Raw genomic sequence first — 25,450 nt, forward strand, 5'->3', positions numbered from 1 at the left:
TGTTGGCGCCTGTTCCCTTCTCGCTGGTACTTCAGCACAGCCAATCAGCACTTCAGCAGCAGACGAAGTGGACATGTGCCACTAGGTGCACAGAAAATCGTGTACATATCGTGGCGGGTCCGAACGATCTCCGAACTTTACGCACATTGGTTGCCCTCTCGTCGTAGGCGACCGGCTTGGTATAAGCCCCGCTTTCAAGGTGCAGTAAAGAAAAAAAACGACGCGTTGCAGCTTTTGATTTACGGCCTGCGTGGTGCACTGCCTGTTGCCCAGACGTTGCGTCACGCAACGGAGTACCCTCGGCGATGACATGCAGGCGCGCCCTTCGGACGAGTGTGTGTGCGTGTGCGCATGTGTGTGCGTATGTGTGTGTGTGGGGGGGGGTACATGTCAGCGCTAGAGACGAGCCCGTGGCGTTGGTGGTGCGAGGATAAAGTAGGCGTATTTTTTTAATTGTTATTATAAATACGAGGGGAGACGGAGAGAGCTCGGTGCCACACGAGAGAGAGAGAGAGAGAGAGAGAGAGAGAGAGAGAGAGAGAGAGAGAGAGAGAGAGAGAGAGACCCCCAGCGGACCGTGCAAGCGCTGTCACGGCGAGCGCGAAACAAAAGGAGCTGCCAATTATAGCGCCATCGCCGCGAAGAAGCAACGGCCATCAGCTAAGGAAGCGGAGGCAGCGACGAAAGACGGGGTCGCTTTGTCGCTCTGCTCTTTCGAACGAGTTTGGGTGCCGATTGATACGGAAGACAACCGTGGGACAACTCGACGGGAAAAAAAAGGGACACGAACACTTCGATGGACAGGTTGAAGCGTTTCTATTTGCATGATTGCGCGAAGAAAACGCAACCACAGAAGGACACCTTCTTCTTATTTTTTTTTTTTTTTACAGCACGAGCGCAGCTCGATTTCGCTCGCCCTGTAAGCATCTCCCTGTGTATTTGATATCTTTCGCAGACAATCATGACAAGCTGCATGAATAGCCACACTGAATTACGCTTTCCTGTGGCCAGTTGGTAAATGAAGAAAAGTGCAGTTTCCCGTATGGCACCGTATATTCTGCGATCTGCACAACCTACCCCCAGTATAAGCTTTTACGTATTGAACATGAAGTATGAGAGAACATGATGGAACTGGAACGCATCAGTCTGGTACCGACGTTTCGGCGTGAAAACTTGCCGCCCTCAAAGGCTATGCAGCGCTGATCCGTGGCCACAGTATAGTAACTCTCGAAGAGTGACCTCTGTACTCCTTCAGGTAGGTGAATTGCTCTGTCAAAGAGGTGGCGACAGGCTGAGGCGTCCCAGCCCCTCGCTTCTTCATGTTTCTTGTTACGAAGGCGACTTCAGCATATCAGAAATCTCTACCATGAGTGTGCGCGAACAGCAACCTTCCAAGCTTAAGCGACAAACAAGTCTAGGAGAGAGAGAGAGAGAGAGAGAGAGAAAGAGGGAGAGAGAGAGAGAAAATGGTTCAATGTAGTCCTCACCAGAAAGACGAAGTGGTTCTGTCGCGTGGTTCTGTTGGCCCTCCCATAGAGTGTGCGCGGGTTAGATTGGTGTAATTGGCGCAGAATGGTCATTCTTTAAGTGTATTTGTCGGAGTAACAGTGGCGAAGTAGACCTAGGCATATATAACTGTTTGTCGTTGCGACCAGAAAAAGCTCTACGAATTACATGTGGCATCACTCACGCCGGAACAAACTTCTCTGTATGACTCTGTGGGAGCAAGCATACCGTTGGCATTCGATCGCACTTGGCACGTTCAACTTGGAATGGAGAACCGCGTAATATAGTTTCGTTATCTCCGCGCTTCGCGTAACATCAACCAAACTATCCTCAAATAGTTAAAGAAACATATATTTTGTAAACTAAAGGGGTATTGGCCAAGAGAGTGACCGACATTGTTCGGTTCTGCACCAGTCGACCAACGACCGGTAAAATGTCTGAGTCTTATTGAATGGTACTAAGCTACACAAGGGCTTAACGCCCACAAGTGATGTGACCATGGTGTATGTATGCCAAAGTTATTACTATGCAAGTTATTATTTACTATGAATTTAAGAAAAATAAGAATTTAGGTCTCTCTAGAACCATCTACTTCGAAGTCCGATACACTACTAAGAAGAAACACAAGGTAGAAGGCGATTCAGCGTCCAGTTGAATTCGATGAAAGACAACGTCTTCCTGGGCCAGCTGGGGGTTAGAATGGGCTGCGTTAATGGTATGATTTAGTGACAGAATCGCGCTGGAGCGACAACGTTTGATCGACGTGAACTAGACATTGAATCGCCTTCCGCATTCTTGTCATCACTTATCATGGTCATAATAAATATCTCCGTCGTCGTCACAATCGACATCATTGCCAGCATCAGCGCTATCATAATCATCGCCAGCATCATCGCATCAGCATCACAATCATAATCGTAACTATCGTCATTATCGCAGTCGTTACATACCCGATGGCGCATGCTCAGTGGCTGGAGGGGATCTTATATTTACACTGCATTATATCCGGCATCGACCCACGAAAAAGGCTAGAAATAGACGTCAGAAATAACGTACCCGATATGGAAAAAGTGGCGGTAACTCGCCAAGGAAGACATTGTCTTTAAATAAATAAAGAAAAGAAGAGCGGACAAGGTAACAATAACAAATAGCAAACAAATCAAACAAACACTGCGTGTAATAAAGCAAACCCAATCGTGCAATAAGCAGTGTCATTACGGATGTCAGCACCAGAATCACGGCCTATAGTTATTTGGCGCAGCCACGACATCCCGTTGGGAGAATCCCACCTCGAAACTTGCACGTAAATCTAAGTGGAGGGGAACGAAGTGGTCAAATGACGCGGAACTGGAACTCAGATGCAGTCCATGAGATAGCTGTCCACTGCGCTCCATCAGTTTCCTTCGCGTCTCAACGCTTTGTTTTTCAATAAAGACGTTTGTACCCTCACACCACGATTGTCCTGTCTTAGACGTTTTGCTGTCCCGACTCTCGCGGAAGACACGGTGACTCACCGTGTTTCCAGGAGTGAGTGTGCCCCTCTGGCGCGCGTACTGCGCATGCGCTATCCCCTAAACGGAAACATGATGAGGGGACCGCGTGATCTTTACCACCCAGGGGAGGTCTTCGCCTTCTCCCGAAAATACCCCGGCGTCCCGGCCATCCTGCGAAGGGGCAACCTGTTGCCAGAAGAATATACCGACAACCGCCGACAGTCTGGCCCCAGAAAGCAGAGTCGAAACCACCTGCTTATTTTAGGATCGTCTCGAGCGGACCGGGGGTCCGCGCAGTTGGCGGGGTATATAAGGAGGTTGCAGCCACGGTTTGAAACACTTCCCCAGATCCATGCAAGAGGTGGCACGTCTGCCTTCCGGCAGCTTCTTTCCGAGGACAACTCTGTCGCAAGGCTGCACGTCTGCCAGAACCGGTGGCCACAGAGTAAGGTTCGTCTTGCTATTTCATCGTGCGAGGGCGACTTGTACCTGGACTAACTAATACAGATTTGGTTACTGAGCTCCGCGCCCAGAAACCATGTTGCTATAATGGAGTCGGCAGTGAGCTCTTATTCCTCACTAACTCTACACATCGCAATCGAAATTTCCTCAGGCGCTGTGGGGAGCGGTGGTACTGTTTAACGGGCTCAAAGTTATGCTACGTTTATGAACTTTAAATTGTACAAACAAGTCACCGTTTAAGCGAACGCGAACGCTACGCAGTTGGCAGTTAACCTAATCTGCCTTTACTGTGAGGGTGTTGGCAGTAGCTAGCAGGTGCCTGTTGCCCTCGCCCGAAGAGGCAATGAGGCTGAAGGAATGGTAGCGCAAATATTCGTCACAAAATACGAGCCCTGGTGCTGTCGTCGTCGTATACGCAGTTTGGCGTCACCGCCAATATCACGCAAGGAATTTTGTGAGCATGGCATCAAATTTGTGATTTCTTTCTTTCGCAAATTTTTCGAACGTTTTGTATCTCTGAAATTTTTTCAAGTTTTGTAATTGGGTGATGTGGCTTCGTCAAGACCACGCGCCGGGCAAGTACACAAAATATCCAAGCAGTAGCACGTCTTGTGTGATTAGACAGCATGAGAAGAACGCGACGGGCAAAAAAATGTGTTTGATTACGTTGATGGTAGATCCCAGTTTGAAGACCAGCCACCTACGCACTACTTCGGCGGAGAAAAAAAAACAAAACATTTTATTGCCATATCAATTATACGCACGTTCGAGGCTCAAGCATAGAGAGAGATTTCTTTCTCCATAACGCAAATGCGTCGTCGTCATCGTCGTCTTCGTGCTGTCATTTTATTGACGCCACATACGCGGCCTGCACAACGCATAGCGTTCCCGCTGAGCAGCTGGCGCCTACTGCTCCACCGTGAACGTCAATTTCAATTTATGTAACCCCTTCTTTTGGACGCTGACCAATCGTAACACTTTCTTCCCTTCGGTTTCCATCTCGAAAGACTTTTTTTTTTTTTGGTCATAGAATATATCTCAACAGCGGATGACGTTCTTTTTTTTTCTCAAAACCACGTAAATTGTTTTTGTCACCTGCGGCGTGTCTTGCTCCAACAGTGCCATTGCAAGGTTGGCGTTAGAACCAGTAACTAAAAGAAAAAGTTAACTAGTCTTCGTTAACATGCAAAGGGACTGCGACGGCTACTCGACCCTCTAGTGTCCGCCGTGCTGAAAGAACAAATGGGAAGAAAGCATCACCGGGTTGAAGTAAATCCTTCTTTTTATTTGTTTCCATTAAAATACATCACACGATATATACACACGAATGAAAACTGACAATTGTTAATCGTTAGTGCGGCGTCAAATTATTTCGCTTTCGTCTGCATTAACGGTAAACCTACTCGGCAGTAAACGCTGCTCATACGAAGCGGTGACCTATTTCGGTCCTGCAACTTGCTGCTGACTGATTGCGCAGCGCGCCTGGTGTCCATACGGCGTCCGAGGGACACAGACGGGCTGGTCTAGGGCCCGTGGTCGGAGTCTCGGGTTTTCCGAGGGCGACGACGACGACCCCCCTGTGCGCATGATTCGGCGTCTAGGCGGGCGACCCTCGCCTCCAATGCGCACGCATACGAAAGTGCTCGCACCCCCCCCCCCCCCCTGTCTCAGTCGTGTCACAGACGCGCACGCACGCATAAAAAAAAAGATGCGTGCGCGAGCTTCTAGCAATCGTAAAGCTTTATCTTGTGACTATAGAATACAGCTTGCTTCATTCACGCAGTATCCGTTCCGCGTTTTGCCTTGACGACGAGGACCCAACCAGTCGGCTAGACAGTTGAAGCCCTCTAGCCCGCTAAAAAAAAGAGTTTCAGTTCTCGCTCAGCTCCAATTTATACATTCACACGCACGTGATGCACACGTATGGGCCTTTATCGGGCAACGGACGAACCGGTTTGAACGAGGCGCGCAGAATAAAAATTGGGTCAGATCCTTGTTGCCGTTTGGGGTATATTATTTCTATACAGGTGTTCAATCCTTTAAAAGAATTTCCAAAATCGCTAAAGAAGGAGAGAACATTTGAAATACACCATGTTTATAGCTCTCACTCGTAGCAAGAACATACAGGTATCGCAACTTCCTAAACGTAATGCGAGAGAACTCCTAAAGATCAGAAATCTAACGCGTTAAGGTATCGTTTGCTAGCAACACGTTAAGGTATCGTTAACTTGCAATTCTTAATTTGCCAAGTTTAGTTACGGTACTATCCAAGTATTCGTCAACTTCAGAGCGACCAAGAATACCATGAATCATCCACTAGCCCGAGTCTCCACACTCACAAAAGTGACTACATTTTTACTTTTATCTTTAACAAAAATCAAATGAATTGCAAATGTGTTCGGCGGTTACCAAATGACAGAATTTGTAAGGTAAAGCTGATTCATAAAAATGAAATCAATTCCTCCTCAAATTTCAAGTATACTTGATCACGCACGAGAACTGAAAGCTCGGCTAACTGTTTTATATTGAGCATGGCGATCAGAAGCAGACGACGAGACAGAAAATAGATTTTTTTTAGCTGCACCAAATTTTTCAAAAGTTGCCTGTAGGAGATAGCACAATTATATTTATTAAGCTATATTACTCGATGAGGCGGCCATTACTTCGAGACATACGAGACATCAAAATTCAGAAATGAATAATTAAAATAGTCATACTAATGAACTTGTTAATTTTTTTCAATATTTCAATCAACGACTTGTAGCTAGTGAGTATGCAAGGCATATCCGCTTAGAACGAATTCTGAGGATGGCACCAGTTTGGAGATATACACCGTCAAACATGCGGTAAAAAAAATGCATTGTTGTTTCAGTTACCTTTGTAAGACAACGCTGTTTTACGCATTGAAGCACAAGAGCAACTGGGACGTTCAATGCATGGACCCTTCGAAAATTAATCTCGAAACTGGTGGAGCCCTGAGAATTCGTTCCAAGTGGATACATCGCCTCGCAAACTCACCGGCTACAAGTCGCAAATTTAAACATGTGACGCGTAAAGTAGGTAATTAAAATGTTAATTAGTGTAATCATAATAATTATTCACTAGATCATCTTTTATTTCTTGTAGAGGTAATGACCACCTCATCGAGTAATCTAGTTCAATGGTGAGAATTACCTGTCAAAGGCAATTTTTAAAAAAGTTCGGTGCACCTAAAGAAATGGTATAAACATGACAGGCGTGCAGTGTCGGTTATGTGTCATTGCTATCCCCACGTTTCGGCCGGCTTCCCTCCGTTTCCTTCAAACCCCCTTCTGACTGAAGGAAACAAAAGCTGTGTCATAATCATATCCTCCGAGTTCACAGCAGAGTTTTAACGGGTCACATTAATGATAGCACCGCAAAACATAAATTCTTTTTTTCTTTTGTGGAAAGAACTAAACCTGACACTTAATAGCGATCGCAAGTACGGACAATACGTATTCGGAAGAAGGTGTATCAAATTTGAAATTAAGAAAATTAGCATACACCTTCCCGTGCTCTCTAGCGTAGCACCATTACCACTCTAAACGTCGCCAGATGTAGTCGTAACAAACATAGCACAAGCTTATGAACTGTGCCGTGATTCACTGCAACGCCCAAATGTTATGGCATTCTCATATAACCAAACATGGCAACCACCATTTTCCCCACCTCCCCCATTTCCTCGTGCCATTTTTATGAGTTAACGCCAATGACAATCGAATGCTGGGGAAAATCTGGCGCTGAAGGTTTCCGGTATCATGAAATACCTAACTCAATCACGTAGGATGCAATTACGGCAGCCTACGTAAACGGTGTGTGAAGACATGGAGTGTTCGTCAAAAAAAAAAAAAAAATCCCAGTGAGGATTCATAGCGGAGTGTTCTGGAACACTTTATTTGTGGTCCAATAGATCCGAGTTCAAATTCCGTATCTGCTCTTTTTTTTTTTTTGTTACAGACTTTATTGTCTTGTGTCTAATCGCAGAAGCTGTAAAACTTGCCGTTTTATTGCTGTTTCTTTCTCTCCCGGCATTTAATGTGCAAGAAGTTTTCGAAAATTGCTTTATTGACAGAACGGTTTCATATTACCTCATGTTCCTGTTTTCAAATACGTCCAATTTTATTTAAAACATTTGTCATTCGCGGAGTATCCGTGGGCGCACCGATTTCCAGCATCTTCAGCTTCACCTAAGTAAATAAGATAAAACAAAACTACTTCGTGCTCATATTTAAGTTGTCGTGTTTCTGGATTGGGTGCTTCGCGGCAGATTCTTTCTTCTACGGCGGAATTGTCTTTTATTTGTTTTCTCTCGAGCGCTTTCGGATGCTGTTTGAAACCCACAGAAGTGACTTAACTGTTGTTCTGACTTCTGTCGAAGTGCTCGCGTTGAATGCGAACACTAATGATGTCCCATATCCTACCACTAGATCAGGCACCTAGAAGTACCCGAACCTGATTCAGGTGAACCGAACTCAAACGCGATTGCGAACATGAACAAGAAATGATTCAGCCTTAGTTATGGCTTATGCCAGGGTGGGTGATCGCCATGAATTAGAAAACTAACAGGACCTAATATCATAGGACCATTTCATGCACCTTTCCAAATGAATATAAGTCACCAGTGAAGGCACAAGTATGAGGAATGTTCGTTACAATTCAAATCAAAATGCAAGGGATTGCGAAAGAAGTTAATCTTCGTAAGAAGCTCTTGTGGTCAGGGGGGCTGTGTGACTGCATACAAGAGGATATACGCTAATATCCTTCAGAGACCCGAATGCAGCTGTGAGCTGGTTTCAACAATTTCAAGCTGGTTTTTATTGTCTACTGGTATGTTACAAACGTAAAAGGCATATTTGGAAATTTAAATACTATGGCTATATGCCAGAAGTTGTATGTCCATGTAGTAACCCTCTGCTCATGTTTGTTGTGGTAAAAACTACAGTTGTGGTGAAAATGGTTCTATGGGCTGTACATGGCAATGTTGCTGCTGCGTCCTGGATTTTCACGCAATCTCAAAGAATACGAAACACATTTCAATGTTGCTTACAACCGTCTGTGACAACGCAGAGGTCAAGATCACTTTAATGTGAAATTTCTCGAAAGCGGATGACAATTATATGAGTAAACCATATCCATAAAGTTGCACATTCACCGGAATTCATATCCACAATGAATATTTTGAGTAATCGCTTCCGAATGAACGTTCAAAAAATAACTGAAGGTAACGTGCAATATATTGTACAAGGGGTCTCAGGAGGGTCTCACAATAACAAGTGGGCGGGAACACGCCGTTCGTGTCTGCTACCAGGGTTTCAACCGTAGGCTTGTGGAAAACGACTTCAGCCACGCCTTCAGTGTGCGTTATATACTGTGGCTCTCATAAATGTTATTTTTGCTCATAAATTTATGTTTGTTTTTTCGCGTACAATAGTATGCTGCTTGCAGAAAAGCTTTAGGTCCTCGACTGACAGATTCGCAAATATTCTGTCGCATTATATCTCACTCAGTTGATAGCATGAGGAGGCCGTGGAATTTGTTTCAGGGCATTCGACTGGCTTTTCTAATACGCATTTTGTACCTTCGCTGTGGTACGCCGCCGGAGAAAAATACCACCGTTCTTAATGACTGCATGAGCTGATCGCATCTGCGACTCACTCGCCAGCCGTAATTAGCTCTGTCGTAATTAGCTCTGCCAGGGGGGAGTCTAGCACAGCTAGCTCGTAAAAAACCAAGATAGCATAGTAGACGCAGACCCTGATAAGGAAGTTTCGCTGCAGAAAGGCACAGCATGGTTTCAGCAGTAGTGCAAAAATCGGCACATGTGCATTCTGTGTTTGAAAAGGATAAAAAAAAAAAGAGGAGAGCGCAGCAGTAGGAGCAGTATGCTCGAGAAGCCGCACTGCTTTGCAACGAAGCCTCCGGACAAGTAGTGAGGCAAGAAAAAAAAATCACCATTAAAAAATGAGAAGGGGGTGCGCTTTGGTCGCGACAGTGTTCGTTTGAGAAGGCCTACAGAAAGGCAGCATGACTTGCCCCTTCACCACACACACGCACAAAAATGAAAGGAACACTCCGCCCCCCTCCCCCCCCCAAAAAAAAAGAAAAAAAAAGTAGGCAGCGAGCGCGCTATTTTGCATGGGCGTGCCCCATGCGTCGCACGTGCACGCGTCTTCGGGTTTCAAACACGCGTGCTCGGGGCTCTAGGAGTCGGGAGCTCTCGAAGCTGGCCCGTCAAGACACTGCTCGACGAAGTTGAAAGCAATAACCAGAACAGCAGTATACGACACACACACACACACACACACACACACACACACACACACACACACACACACACACACACACACACACACACACACACACACACCACATGTGCAAAGAAGCGCGCGCGCGCGCACATTCATGCGCACAGACACGCGCGGTGGTGTACCCGTCGTCGTCGTGAGCCGAAACGTCTCTTCCTAAGCGCCGCGTTCGCGCGCTGTTGCATCATAAAACAAAAGGAGCCCCCGCACATGCGACGCGGTGAAAGGAGGAAGAAGGCGAAGAAGCAGTGTATGAGCGAGCGGCGCAAGGATTGGCCGCTTCCTTCTCGATGCCTGCTCGGGAGCGGCATTGGGACACCGGCTTGGAGGGCGGAGTTTGCGCGCCGAGACCCGTTCCGCGCTTTTTTTTTGAGTTCCAAAAGTTGGTGAGCGCGGAGTTCATGCGACTCTTCGAGAACTTCGCGACGAGGTCAGATCTGTTTGACGCACTTCCGCGTTTGGTGCCGGTTCGGGTGTTGTCGTTTCTCGCCTACCGCGGAGCACACTTTGCAGAACCGTATAATGCTCATGGACTGACACGTAAGTATGGCGGTATATAATGTTATTCTGATCAAAGCTTGCTTATTTACTGATATTGCAATTCTCTACGAAAACGTTGAAGCCACGGAAATACGACGCCGTAGTTTGTCAGAAGCCAACTCCAAGTCGGCAGCAAGATGTCTAGCCATAGCAATTCACCGGCTTTTCTGGTTTGCTCACTCACACCTGTAGGTGATGGAAAGTGCAGGAACGCTTTTAAACAATGCCGCAGGCCAAAGCAAGTACCGGCACAACGTAGGCCAAATCAGCCGCCTTCTGGGCCTCACCGAGATATAGGAAACGCAGCGCACACTATTAGTGAAGACGGTTTAGGCAAAAGGGCGCAACCATAACATCGAAGATTCGAATGTTTTGCATGATTGTTTGTAACATCAGTGGTGTGGTAGAGAAATGTGTACAATTTGAATATTATAAGAATATGAAAGACGTTGATTTCCACTTCGATACGCTTTCTCTCGCTATATGTTCAACAATTGGTCGCTTTCAGACAGGTCAATGACGCTTGCATTCTAGTGCAATGCGTTTGGTCAAGATAGATAATCTCTTATGTACTGACATAAAGACTCACGAGTTTTTCGTCGCATGCCATCCGCAGTCCAGGACCAGCCGCACAAGTGCTTTTCGGAGCGCAGCCGACCTCGAGCCCGGCTGACCCGGTCCAAGGCGGTCACCGCAATGCACCTCGACCTGTCGCCGTCTCAGGACTGCTGCGCTCGAGACCTGTCCTCCTGTGGCGGCAACGACCCCATAGCCTCGTCCCAGGGCTGTTTCGTGCCGAGCCCCTGCTCCTCGTACACCTCGGGCCACTCGGCTTCTGTTCCTCACTCGGCCAGCCCCGAAGACGCCTTCGGCTGCTTCGCAGACTTCCAGGAAGAAGAATTCTTCGCTCAAGACGCCATAGTTGGTGACGTCAAAGACTCGGTGTTCGTCACTGAGAAGCAGCCCTTCTGCGAAGACCTTAGTTCATTGGGTCTCTTCGTTCAGCACGACCAAGTGTTCGACGCCGCCAGTCCAGCTGAGCATCTGGTCAGGAGCGACAACAGCCTCGAGTCTCACCGGTTCCCTCTTCCAGAAGGCGCCGCCGCGAGAGAGGACGTTGGCAGAGCCACTGGCAGTCTGATAGAAGAAGAGTCTCCTGTGGCTGCACTCTTCGAGGCCGACGAACAGCTCAGAATGGCGCCGGACATCGGGTCCAGCTGCTCGGACCTGTCTGCCATGACGAGTTCCTCTCCGACGTTGTCCACCTTCACCAGTAACCGCAGCTCGGCTCGCTCTTCGTTCACGAGCCGTCGGAGCAAGAGGTCGCTGTCCATATCTCCAACATCCACGGACGGCATGGACCTCAACACCATCATCCGCTCTTCACCCACCTCACTTGTGGCGTACCTCAATGGCAACCGGTGTCCTTCCTCTGTCTCGTCAGCGTCAAGCCTCGCGACGGCGACTGCAGCTCTGGGAGCGTACGGGCACCTGTCGGCTAGGCCCACCAGTCCGCGCTGCAACGCGCAGCACCGAATAAGCACGCCTTACTCGCCTACCCTCCTCAAGATGGCCGCCAAAGAAGAACCCGGCTCTCCCTTCGACAACGCTGGTCTCGTCCTGCAGGCAATCGACGAAGTCGACCAGCTGGCCGACTTCAGGGACTACGACTTCCTGGAACCCGAGGACAACCTGGCCGTCATCAAGCAGCAGGAAGCAGACAGAGTGCCACCTGCGGCGGTCGTCGCCGATGGCGCGAGAGAAGGCGCCGGCCCCGCGTCGAGAGTGGTCGAGTACGGCGAGGCCGTCGTCGACTCGACTCAACCCCTTCCCAGCGTCGCGTCTCTGCTCGTGGACCTGCAGAAGCCGCCGCCGCCTTCGTACGACCAGCACATGGCCCGGAAGCTCGCCTTCCAGAAGATGTACTCCTCGGACAGCAGCCAGCCGTCGAACTACTCGAGCTTCGAGAGCACCGGGTCGGCGGACGCGGCCGAGGTCGCGGAGGTCGACTCGACCACGGGCGGCGAGGTCTTACAGCAGCAAATCCAACAACAGGCGCGCTCGTACGACTGCCAGTGGATCGAGTGCCGGGCCCTGTTCGACGAGCAGGAGAGCCTGGTGCGTCACATCGAGTCGTGCCACATCGACCAGCGGGTCCGAGACGAGTACACGTGCTTCTGGCAGGGCTGCCCACGCCGTCACCGGCCGTTCAACGCCCGCTACAAGCTTCTCATACACATGCGCGTCCACTCCGGCGAGAAGCCCAACCGGTGCACGGTAAGCTGCCTGCGGCACCTTTATATCATTTTCGTTAATTCAAGGCTGGCAGGGCCAATGAGCTCGAGGTCAATCCTGGGGTGCTAATCTGGATGCTGAGAAAATTTCACCATGCGGCTAATTTCTACCATCATGAGGCTTCGAGGCAATCGGAGGGCGTAGCTGCCATGTTAGCCAACGAGAACTGGAAAGATGGCGAATGTGACAAAATGGCGGAATCTGACTGTCTAGAATAGCACCTCAGGTCTAAAAGTAGAGTACATATGTGAATAATATCACATGATCTGCCTATGATGTATCAATGAAGGTTCAACAAACTAATATGTGCGGCATGCCATGTAAAGAAATGTTGCCCTCTTATTCCACTCATAATGCCACAAGAGAAAACAACTTGTGTTCCTAAGAAAGAAATTTTGGCACTTGAATGATTTCGTATTTGTATAGGGAAGTTTACGCTAAGCGAAGTTACTTCCAGTGGTAACCGTACTAGACTTTCTTCGAAGCATCATACTACAATAAGGTCCCTGGCAACCTTCTCGTAAATATGTTCACCATGTGGAACACCGCTAACACTTTTCATTGGGGGGAGCAAGCAATGGACACCTGCTGGAGATATATGCCGTGCAATGCAGGAGGCAGCGGCCAAATCGACGAAACTATCGCTTGCGAGACTTCGTTGTGTTTGACCGTTGTCTGCGCAGCCATCTCCTTCGTCATTGTGACTTGAAAACGCCCGGTGTCACGGATCCCTGTTGCGCGCTAACATCTTTGTCGGTCTTCCATGCTACTGGTTTTAGGTGGCAATGTCGTTTGTCCAGTGACCACATACAGATCCTGCGCCGTGGCATAGATCGCGAGGACGTTGTTTCGACCACGTGACCTACAACCTCTACCCCACCTAACACTGGCTATCAACAGGTACTTATCTTACCCTTCCTCATGCACAATGTACGTCCCAGCTACGCTTCTTCTGTCCAAGTGCCAGTTCGGCTTCTCTTTTACAAAAGCAGCGGCTCTTTGCTTTCCACGGCCTGTGTAAGTGGAACTCCACTTCCAGGAATTTGTGTGGCATGTCTGGGTAACCTCTTCAGGTGCTCTGTGCGCAGTTGCTCGCGCGATGATAGTGCATCAACAGCAAGAGAACTGATGAAAATATCACAAACATTAACCTTGAAACACACATGATTCTAACTATGCTACAAAACTGAATAGCAATATGTGCTAAATCTTTTAGTAAAACGAGCTGAAAGGTAGACGTCGGGGTACCTGGTAAGGGCGTCAGGTATGTATTCAAGCGAAGGGTTCATTTGTTTCATTGTTTTTCACAGTGTTTTACATCAGGCGTGTTTCTCGAGTCTCTAGATACGTACTTTCATGCTATACCTGAAATTATTGTTGTTTCACATCTGACGTTTCAGTGAAAAGCTCTCGCATATAGTCCGCATTTCGTAAATTCAACGAAACTCAATGAATCATTCAAAGCTCTCAATCCGTTCCAGAGCGTTACTCTTCTCGTGATTCTGGAGATGCAGGAAATTTCGTGACGCTATACTTTCAGTGGGACAGACTGGACGTATGTAAGCGTGTGTCGGGAAGAGAAGCTGTTTCGTGAAGAACACCGCGAAAAAACTCGCAGGGAAATGTTGAATCTAGGCTGCTTCACTGCTTCAGCCTTTCCTGGCAGTCGTGCTGCATGAGACAGAGACGATGTTTGTATTTGTCTCCAGCTGACCCGAATTTTCAGCGCGGTTCCTGCTGATTAAGAGCAGGCCTGCCATGCCATGGCAGCGAAGACGACGACGCCGATGACCTTACATCTACACCTACGTAACCTTGCGCGGACTGTTCGTTCCGAGCAGTGGTACAGTGCGCCTGTAGATACAACTGTATATAGCATTTCCCTTGCCTTGTCTACGTAACGTTTTAACTGCTAGCCCATCCAGGAACGACTGAAGATGTAATAGTTATTGGCGAAATGATGCTTTATACTTATGTGACCCTCGACCCAGCGTTGGATAGGTTGCTGTTTGGGAAGTAGCAATCGCATAAAAAAAAAAACGAGAGAAAAGAAACCCCGCACGGCGTTGGAGCAATAAGAAGTGTTTCGGGGAAGTGTGCGCATAAAATTTCAACATACGATTTAGAGTAGACCCTCTGCAAAGTCTCGACCTATGCAGGAAATGTATACACAGTGCGCAGCGACTCAAGCGCGATAATCGCAGCGCGTGGAGGCCAGTGAGTGCTTTTCGCGCCTAAAGTGAGCGCTGCGGGTGGTCGCTAGGCAAAAGCGCTCGCTTTCTTCATATACCACAGTGCATCAGCTCGGTGTCCCCAGCGCACCTCCTGTACAACGCAGCAAAGCGCCGACAGCCACGCGCTCCAAGTATCGCGTTTGAATCGCTGATATACATGTTACATGCGTGGTGCACCATCGTCAATTAAAACGCAAATAACTGGTGCGAAATAAACTTTAACGACTATCATGGCTTCAGTGTGGCAAAGACACGATATAACAAAGGACGCGGGATTCAGCTACCCTGGCGTATCGGGAAAGGCTCGCAAGAGTTCATCAGAGCGCGCACGACAGGTTCATTGAACGAAGCGCGTCACGTGGTTTCAAGCACCGCAACAACCAAAATTAATTGCAAGGAAAAAGAAAGGGCAATGTCAAAAACATACCGGGAATACGAAGGCGCAACGTCGGTGCTACTGAAGATGTAACGCTTTCGGGACCGCGCACACCGAACCACACATGTGCCGCGTTTTTAATGGACCCGAAATTCACGCCTCGTGGGGCCCGGGGAGCCCAAACCTCGCCCATAAAACACTCATCACGGTTTGAGCACGACGCGTGATACGAAGTGGTTCCCCGCGTATCTCTCTCTCCCCCCCCCCCTCCTCCTCATTTTTTCAAGAACCGGCAGAGTGTAAGAGATCCATAAAAGTGGTGCCGTGTAAATAGAGCCACTGACTCTGCCCATAAGGAAGACCACCGCTCAAAGAATACTTTTTTTTTTTGTTTCGTTTGTTGCTCTTCAAATAGCTCTTTCCCCCACCTTCGTTCGCACTCTGCTTGCCTATATTATTTTTGTTGTGCAGCGATTGCATGCGAGGCATTGCTTTTGGGTCCGCTCGGCGCGTCACCCTTCCCAGCATACAAGGCGGCGTGTAGCACCCAGACCCGTCGAAAAGAGGGTGGTGGGGGGGCGAGAGCAGCGTCGTATCGCGTTACGCGTACGGGGCGTCGTGGCAGCAGCAACACCAGGTTCCTAAACAGGGCGAGATGGGGTTAGTGCATGGGTGATGTCGGGGGTGACGATCCTAGTTCGGGCTCCGTGTTTTTTTTTTTTTTTTTCTTTTGCGGCAGAACTCTCACGGACCCGAAACGGTGGGAAAGTCTGGAGACCGCAACGTTCTTACTTCGCATGTCTGAGCACGTGGTGCTCTCTCTCTCTCTCTCTCTCTCTCTCTCTCTCTCTCTCTCTCTCTCTCTCTCTCTCTCTCTCTCTTCCTGGCTGCAATGCGTTTTGCATGTGCATGCATGCGAGAGTATACAGGCTCACCCGCATCTAGGCAGTTGCTTCCTATATCGTTCAGTGATGACTCGCCGTCCTCGGAGCCTGGGAACTCGAAGTGCGGAACACATATGGCGTAGCTAACAAGCTGCGTGTACAAATAGTTTAGGTATGGCGTTTTCGGAGACGACGACAGTCGGGCGGTGCCAGTGGGTTCACGGCGGTTTGTGGCTGAAAAGGGGTGCAGCCTGGAAGCTCGCGCGTTTTGACGGCCGGATTGATGGCAGAGACGTTTCCGCATCCTGCGCTCAGCACGATGTATCAGGAACAAAGCTACAGCTTTAACCGCTTCCGCTTCAGCATCATAATCGAGGCGCACACATGTTGAAGGCAGACCCGCAAACGTCATTAGAAAGCAGACTTGATGAAGCCACTTCGCACTTAGGTTAAGTGAAGGAACTCGAAGGTTGATTAAAGAAACTCGCATGGGAGCGCGAAAAATTCCATAAGGGTTAAAAAAAGATTTTGTTTAACGACAATGTTGATTAACGAATAACAATTTATTCGAGTCGTTCCACTAAGAGGAGCGGCTCAAATCAATTCGGAATTTTCAAACACAGAGTTTGAATTTCGGTAAAAAGTGGGCTCACTTCATCAACCCGAAATGAAGACTACCTGTTCACTGGTTCGCCATAGCTTTGCATGGAGCTAGCTAAAAAGAATAACGAATGCTTGTTCAACTACTCTTAATTTTATAAGGCTTCAAGGTTATGAAAGGTTGAAAGAACGATTAATTACATGAGTAAAACACGCAGGAAAGCATAAGAATAGGGACTGTGTTCCTAGGGTTTCATCGGCAGTTCCAGAAGTCGCGCGGTAACGAGACAGGCCGTCACTAGCTTAAACAAACCGACGCCGACACAAATAACTTTCTAGGGGAACTGCATGTCTGTTCGGACCGTACAGTAATACCATAATAGGCCAGGAGTACTAGCAGGTGTCCCAGTCAAACAGGTCAAAATATGACACACTAGACAATATCTCGTGTTTCCAACATCAGCGACCGTAACTGCGACGAATATTTTGTGTAAGTCCTCCGATATGTGCACTCCAAGAGAAAAAAATGAAGAGAGACGTTCCCGACAACACAATTTCAATGTATTAACAGCGTGGTTCAAGTTTAACTAACGTTCACGAGAGTTTTATTTAGTGCTCCTAGACCTTCACTCCGGGACTTCTCGTGTTACTGCACAGACGGTCTTCACTCTGCCGTGCGCCCAAGAAGAGAACGCTTACTCTTCGCGCACTTGTACACCTTCACAAAGGCCGTGAAGATCTTGCTTGAGAGCGAGATCTTCAGACCAAGGCCTCATGCGTCGCAGCAGCAGGAAGCCACAATCACGAACGCACTGCTGACGTTTCTGAAGTCAACTGGACTAAGCGGTCTTCTCTGAGGCAGTGATGAACATCCCAGGTCGTCTGCATCTCCAGAGCGCCTGAATTCTCATCTCCCCCCCCCCCATTTTATGCTTTCCTCCACCTTCGCCCACCTCCAGTGTTGAGTACTTACTCGTGCTCGCTTTTGATTATCCTCTCTGGCTTTCCTACATTCATCTCTGATTATCTGTCTGTACAGAGTAACTGTGCCCCACGGGGCAATACTAAAGCTCTCTGAATACGGAGTCGGGTGTCGATGCAGTGCAAACCTGCGAGAGCAGTGGTCAGATCTCGCTCTGTTGTGTGTGTGTGTGTGTGTGTGTACGAATACGCGTGTCGCTCTGTTCGCAGTTCGACGGCTGCACGAAGGCCTTCTCCCGGCTCGAGAACCTCAAGATCCATCTTCGGTCCCACACGGGCGAGCGTCCGTACTCCTGCCAGTTCCCGGGCTGCCCAAAGGCGTTCAGCAACTCCTCGGACCGCGCCAAGCACCAGCGGACCCACCAGGACACGGTGAGGCGTTTTCGACGCGTTGCCTGGTACAGCGTTAGCCTTAAGCGTTACTTTTACTGCTCGTTCAATAGTTGTCTTAGAAGTCACACGCCTAGCCAGTGGACTGGCTGTGGCTTGGTGGCTATGGCGTTCTGACGCCGTGCGCGAGGTCGTCGGTTCGATTCTCGACTGCGATGCATCGCATTCCGATTGAGATGAATGAATGAATGTGTGTGGTTACCAGGTACCAGGCTTTGAGAATAGGTTAAAGAACCCCAGGTGACCAAAATAATCCGGGAGCTACCCACTATACGGAGTCCCGCATAGCCAATTGCGCAGCCAGGGGATGTTAAACCCCAGAATTTAGTTTTAATTTTTACTTAACTCCACAGAGCCCGAACAACAACCGACGTCAGGAAACCTTAAAACAACTCGTGTTCACCTTTATTTGTGGCCATAGAGATCAAATTCTTACAAAAAAAAAGTGGTAATTCAATGAAATTAATAAGCATGGTAAATAATTAATGAGTAACTGGTATTCTACACTATTCAAAACTGAAACGTCGATCCAGCCCTGATACGGGTAAAACCTACTGTGGGCTTTGCGTTAATTCTCCCGGGCTTATAACAGAATACTGAGGTTTCGAACTCCGCGTAATAGAAATATACTTCGGGCTACGTACAGTTCAGTTATTCTTGGATACCAGGACAAGCGCTAACGGAGAGGCGAATGCTAATTGTTTTTGCTTTACAAGGAAGGAACGCGACTGAGAAGTCGACGAGTCGTTTGTTTTTTCTTCATTTCTTTACGACGATAGCTGCCATATATCTGGCTATGCTCTAGTCCAACTCTAGTATCCTAACTTCTGCCTGTGTGTGCTGGTCTCTTCCAGAAGCCGTACGCTTGCCAAGTTCCCGGCTGCTGCAAGCGGTACACGGACCCCAGCTCGTTACGGAAGCACTATAAAAACCATCTCTCCAACGAAGACACAGCGAGAAAAAAAGTAAGCACGCCACACATTGACGCAGAAAAGTGATTCTATTTCTGAGAGAATCAGCCTTTAGGCAGACACTAATACGCGCAGACACAACCCACAATGTTGGAATGAGCGGGCCAGCGGATCGTAGCGGACGAGCTATAAGTCTTGGTACAAGCAAAAGTTACATCAATACTAGACAGCTGTTCTGAACGAAAGTGAAAAGAAAAAGTTACCTGTCAGACATTTTAAGGCCGTGTTTCAAAATGCATGAGCTGCGTGATGAATAATTTTTTTATTGCACGTGAGCTGACTTGCGATGTCTTGCTCTATAAGAATGGCAAACCTCGTAGCAAATTTGGAAACAAATGCGTTTCTTTCTCCCCTGATGTCGGTGGTGTTAAGCATTACGGTGGCCTTCAATTCCACACAGCGTTTCGTGCAAATGGAGAGGGACTAAACCGTGGTCCTGGACCACGGGTTAGTCCCTCGCGTCGTGGACCGCGGTTTAGCCCCGACTCGCCACGCCGACTGTATTTGATTTAGAGACGATTAGGCCATTAGGAAAATGAAAGCGCCAAACTTTTAAGCGTGAGCAAGGTCCCTAGATAAAACAAGTTTTCTTTTTTTTTTATCTCGGGAGCTTAAGCGTGAACGCACAGTGGCGTCCTCTGTGGCCGGTCTTGTTGCGACCGAGCTCGTGATGTTGCGATAGCAATAACGGATCGTTACGTAATTATGCCTTGGCTTGGTGCAGTGTTTACCAGCCGCTTTTGTTCTAGACGGCTATGGCGCAATTGTGCTGCAGAAAACGAGGTCGCCGGTTCAACTTCCCTATCGTGGCGACTGTACTGCGATAGGATCGGCTTGGCAAAACCGCTCTGTCGTTCTTCAGGTGCAGGTTAGGGTAATCCAAGTGGCCAAAATTAATCCGGAAATCCCCCCGATTAAGACTTGTCACATGGGCAGAATGTCGCTTTTACACATTAAGCCGTAGTCAATCAATATGTTATTCGGGCAGTTTCTCTGAGAATGAATCGATCGGGGAGTGTTTCAGGGGATTATTCAACCAAGCTATTCCTCAGGGAATTCGTTATTTCGCAATTTTCCATAAAATCAACTAATTATTAGACAATTTCTTCAGGCATCAGTCAGATAATAAATAAATAAATAAATAAATCGATCGATTGATCGGTTCCCACCGGGTGCGCGGATACCCCGACCCCGAAGTGAGAGATACGCTATATAGGGAGACACCAGCTTCGACTGACGGACTTGAGTACGCGGCTGCATGAGGGCGGGAGACGAATAGCCAATCTGACAGATAGCCTCGGGTTATACCGGCGCAGTAAAGAATCAACATTATGGACAGCGGACTCATCGAAGCACGTTGCACGTCGTTCCACAGATACGCAGCGAGAACGACCCTGACTCCGCGAGCAGCGGCAACACCGGCATGGCCGACAGCTGTCTGGATTCCTGCCTTCAGCCGGCCTATGCGTTACGCGATCGACCCAAGCTGGAACACGCGGACAGCGGCATCGGGCGGTCTCCCGGCGCCAGCTCCGTCAACGAGTGCTGCTACCGGCCAGGTGAGGCGCCAGCGAGAGAGAGAGAGAGAGAGAGAGAGAGAGAGAGAGAGAGAGAGAGAGAGAGAGAGGGGGGGGGGGTTTATTGATACGACAGGCAGAGATGTAGGGCTGAGGTACATTCCTCTAGCCAGCGACCCTGCGCTGGGGGAAGTGGAACAGGGAAAGAAAGAGGGAAGGAAGAGGCGTACGATGGGCGACGATGACGAGAGAAAGAGGACGTAAACCTGATGGCAAGCAATTCTGTCTGCTCAACACCTACAGTCCAGACCAATATACGTTTTAAAAAAGGTCAAGTAAGGCCTGGATGGCCTTAAATCTCGGTTTAACGTCTGGCCAAGGGCCTAAAGTAACGGCCAGGGACTAAAATAACCTCCTCCGACAGCGGCGGGCTGTCGAGGCGCGTAAGGTCATTGCTCAACATTTGTCGCCCTTCCACGTACCGAGGGCAGTCACAAAGCATATGACAGCTCACAGTCTGGAGACTCGGTACGTCGCATGAGGTGTACGTATAACCGTGCGTCAACGCCACCTCCAGTCTTAATCTCCCTCACTGCCGCTGCTCTTCGTTTTGTCTGAATCCCGGCTATAGGAGATGCACTATATATCTGCACGGCGTTCAACTGTCTACGTAAAATGAAATTAGCACGATATTCGAACGGCAACGGAGGACGAGGCAACGTGTGCTAATATATATGCAGACTTCCTGAGCACAACACAACACATACGTTCGCAAATTCATTGACTACAATACATCAGAGGAAGTAGGTAACCTGTCTGAAGACGGCGTATATTCTCCATACGGACAAAATAACGTCAGAAAGGCAAACAGCCTGCAAGAAAAAAAAATGTAGGCGATCCGTGGACTGTGTAAGGTCGTCATTGTAAGGGTCGGGCTTTGAAACTCCATCTGTAACGTACATGGTGGAAAATAAAGATTTGATGTGGTTTTGCTTGCTCGTTGCACCTAACAGCTGGCGCTCTGGTTTCGCGTCTGCACGCTGCAGGTCCAGCGTCGAGAGCGCTCCAGCTGAGCCACAGCGACAACGACATCCGTTGCCGCTCGTCACCAAACAGCCGCTACGGCCGCAGTCCGGGACTCTCGGACGACAAGTGAGTACACCGCGTGTACACGAAATGAGGTCACTGGTCCGCACACGACACTGTTTGTACACTATATATTATCGTTGTTTTTTTATTGGCATTGCCAACATGAGCGAAGTCTATAGGAATAATGCGGTCTGCAGAAACACAAAGGTGCAAATGGGTATATAACTCACACTTTCCAGTTGTAAGGGTGTAATAGTGTGAGTTAGAGACATAAAGCACCCTTACGGGTGTAAACCAGTTTACAATACACTCTACAAAAGCTTACACTCTTTGGGTTGTATTTTGTCCCCAAACAATAACCGTCATCTGTCTTGCCCGCATTTCCTTTCTTTAACGCTGCGAGCCGGTACTTCCTAGTCACGAACGCCTTGCGCGTTGTACAAGCTTGACACAGCATTCACAGCAGGAAAGTAGCGAGCGCCGAGTTTTCAAGAGAGAAAACGCAAGCGAGGCAAATAACGATTACTGTTTGGGCACAAGATAAGCCCCAAAGGGTGTAAACTCTTTTGAGAGCGTACGTGTAAGGTGAACGCAGACCCAGTTTCTTTACGTAAGAAACCTATAAGCGTGAGTTCTAACAGTCGAATCTACGTCGGCACAGGCTCCACCCTCAAGGTTACCCGATTCCTCTGTTCCGGACGAGTTCGTTCACGGACACCTGCCTTCCCCGTAGTCCCACGACCAGCGTCCTGCTCGAAGTGCCGCGCTCGGACGTCCACTTCACGTCCATAGGAGGTGAGCTCACGTTTTGGCACTTCCTAGCGGGCTTCCTGTCTCAATACTGCAGTCATACAGAACGAAAACTCGTTACGTGCAAGGCAACTGAGATTGCCACCGTAGAGCAATGTGTGGCAACTATATAATGCAAAATGAAAATGAGAACTTGGAAAGAAGGCAGTGCCCTCCACGTTCGGAAATATCCTCCGGTGACATTGCCGGTGAGCTAGGTAATTGATTTGGTTTGCCTGAAATGGCCACCATAGTGCAGCAACCTCCATAAACTTTTTTTTCCACTCTATGCTTTTTGAAACGTGGCCGATATGGCTAGGAACCAACGTCGAGACGCCGTTCTTGGCAGAATGCCTTCGGAACCGGGCCACCATGGTGATTCGAGGTGATTCTGTCGGGCCTATTTCCTTGAACTGGTAGCCTCGGAAAACCACGTTCAATTTGTGTCGTTCAGGGCCCTCTTAGAAGACCACGAAAGGGGGTATCCAAAGTTCCGCAGTCGTGTTTCCCAAGTGCGTACATACCATATCGCATGACCAAATAAAGATGGCGGACCTTGGACTAGGATCGCGAATAAGGCATTGGTATATACAGCGGATTAATTACTTCAATTCCGGCAACGTGCCTGTAGGGCAGCTTAGACATGGAGTGAGGAAACGCCTGCTCCGGTTAACTCAGCATAATTCTCACTCATGCGTTTCCTGCACAACCGCGCATCGAGTCCGGAGTCCCGTATAATAGCGTGGACGATGTACCGACCCCCTGCCCGCAGGACAGCAGTGTTCGTTGGAAGTTCCCGTGCCGCTGCAGCAGCGGACGTCCTCGATGGACCAGACCGACGACGACATCCAGGAGCCCCTGGCCACGCTCAACATGTGCGACCTGCGCGCGCTGGGCCACCTGGGGGACTCGCTGAGCTCGCGAGAGGATTCGGCCGACGAGGCACCGCCGCTGCCCCTGGACCAGCAGCCCCTGCCCCCGTTCGACGCCAGCTTCTACTCGTCCTGCCTGCTGCTCGACGACTTGCCCCACTTCGGAGGGTACGTGCTCGGTTTGATGCTTTGTTTGAATGTGTTAAAGAGCAGGGCTCAAAGATCAGCACAGAAGAAAAACACGAACGACAGGACCAGCGCCTGTTCTTCTTCTGTCCTGATCTTTGCGCCCGGCTCTTTACACATTCAAGCATGAACCAAATAGCCCAAGCAAGAGTTTTACTTGATGCTTTGTGTCTGTCAGTGCGGTCGGACAAGGATGCTTGCTGCCTCAGTACGATGAAAGGACCACAGATTGTTGCGACGTGACAAATTTCATTTCAGAGGAAGATTCGCAGTTGATAAGGAATTCGGCCTGGTCCGGGGTTCGAACGCGGGGCCAACGCCTTTCCAGGGTGGTTGGGTCTGGGTTCCAGTCCCGGGCCAGGACGATATAATTGTTAATCGACTGCCAAACTTTCTAAGAAATCCGTAAAGGTTTCCTCTGTAGCTTCGTGCTACATTCAGGTAGACGAAATTTTTTCCTTCTCTTTTCTTTTTTGCTTTCGCAACGCTCCCTCTACCTTGTGGGATTCCGCAGAACTGATTTACTCTGTTCAAAGTGTGATTGCGAGCTGAGTGAATTGGTGTTGATTCGTTTCTTGAACAGCCGAGTTCTTGTTGGGCGAGTCGGTGCGCATTTAAAAAAAATAATGAACTGGAAATGAGCGAGAAAGGCGCGTACTCGAGGGAGGAAGTAAGAAGGACGACATCTGAGCTCACACACACACACACACACACACACACACAAATAAAAGGAAAAATTCACAGAAGAACATAGCTCGTGCGCAAAACCATTGGAGACAAAACAACAGTATCTGAACAGAAGACATAATATGTTTATTTTCATTTTGCAGGATTTCCCTTCTGCGTAACTTATTTCAATTCTTTCTAAATCTTGCATTGCGTACGCGTGTTTTTCGCTGGTTTGCTGTTGAAATTTTGAGCGCCATAAAACGGGCCGTGCCGCGCCTCCTCGCGTGTCCCATTTTCTCGCGCTCTTCCTAAGATGAGCCTGTTCCTAAGCACTAAAAATCATCTTCCCACTTTCTTTTTTTTTTTTTGCTTTTCGGGCAAACATTTAGCCACCCTCTCCCTTCTTTATTGCAGCACCGGAATCGAAGAGCCTCTACTCACGTTTCTGTAATAGTACCTTGGCTTATCCCACATTTCTCAATATACTAGTGTCACTACCACTATCGCGGTGACGACAGCTTCGTGTGGCTTGAGCATTGCAAGGTTCAGCTGTCTGACGCGTAGCACGGCGGTTACAACAAGCAGGATCGGCCGACCGTGACCTCCGAGATTGCAACAGTGCACCGGTGCAATCTCGGAGGCCACGGGCCGACTCATAAGCGCCCGAGGTCTCCGGTGAAGCAACGCGCCACGCTTTCGATTTCGATGGCGTTGCCGCTACTGTCTGCGCCAGTAATTGCTCGGTGCTTCACCATGTGCAGGACGAACATTGCATATCAACAAATGATGCCGTAATGCGAATGGCTTTCCAAATGTGTCTCGCATATCGCATTCCACAGATACCGCCAGTTACTCTGATTATCGCTATAATACCCTTGAGAGAAGTACCAGTTTAATTAACGTCTCCAGATGTACCAAACAAGGTGTGAATCGCCTAGGAAACCTATCGCTGCTGACAAAACGAAAGGGTAAAAGACAGCACTCGGCGTTGTCGCTAAAGTTATGTATGGAGTTTCAATAAAGTCGTCCTATAGTCATATTGACACGTGTACTTGTTTACCCTCCTCGAGTGACGGGTTTTGCAGCGGCCAACAAAGGTTAAACGTTATCGCTCAGTTCAGGACGCGGCTGCATATATCGGAAGTTGCTCGAATGTTATCGATGGTTCTATCTTTGTTGTCACCGAACCTCGTGTAATCTGATTGTACGCGCGGCGCGAATTGTGTAGTACTTACTGGAAGATACGCCGGCACTAGCGATTATTCTGGAA

At 48.7% G+C, this 25,450-nt stretch overlaps 1 protein-coding gene and 1 long non-coding RNA gene across 5 annotated transcripts in view; one reads left to right on the plus strand and one right to left on the minus strand.

Moving 5' to 3' along the window:
- Positions 1 to 25,450, plus strand: part of LOC142560149 (uncharacterized) — an 87,122-nt gene that overhangs the window by 60,560 nt on the left and 1,112 nt on the right. For 3 of the 4 annotated variants that reach the window (XM_075672016.1, XM_075672013.1, XM_075672014.1), the window contains 7 exons: positions 10,944 to 12,604; positions 17,908 to 18,069; positions 18,942 to 19,052; positions 20,434 to 20,617; positions 21,622 to 21,727; positions 22,326 to 22,459; positions 23,226 to 23,493. In XM_075672016.1, the coding sequence (XP_075528131.1) occupies positions 10,944 to 12,604; positions 17,908 to 18,069; positions 18,942 to 19,052; positions 20,434 to 20,617; positions 21,622 to 21,727; positions 22,326 to 22,459; positions 23,226 to 23,493 (2,626 nt within the window). Of the gene's footprint in view, positions 1 to 3,349; positions 3,450 to 10,943; positions 12,605 to 17,907; positions 18,070 to 18,941; positions 19,053 to 20,433; positions 20,618 to 21,621; positions 21,728 to 22,325; positions 22,460 to 23,225; positions 23,494 to 25,450 lie in introns of those variants that run through there. The other variant, XM_075672017.1, reaches the window with a different exon arrangement.
- Positions 1 to 25,450, minus strand: part of LOC142560150 (uncharacterized) — a 61,323-nt gene that overhangs the window by 33,128 nt on the left and 2,745 nt on the right. The window lies entirely within an intron of this gene.

The sequence above is a fragment of the Dermacentor variabilis genome, chromosome 10 (assembly GCF_050947875.1).
Source record: "Dermacentor variabilis isolate Ectoservices chromosome 10, ASM5094787v1, whole genome shotgun sequence".
NCBI classification, from domain to species: Eukaryota; Metazoa; Arthropoda; class Arachnida; order Ixodida; family Ixodidae; genus Dermacentor; species Dermacentor variabilis.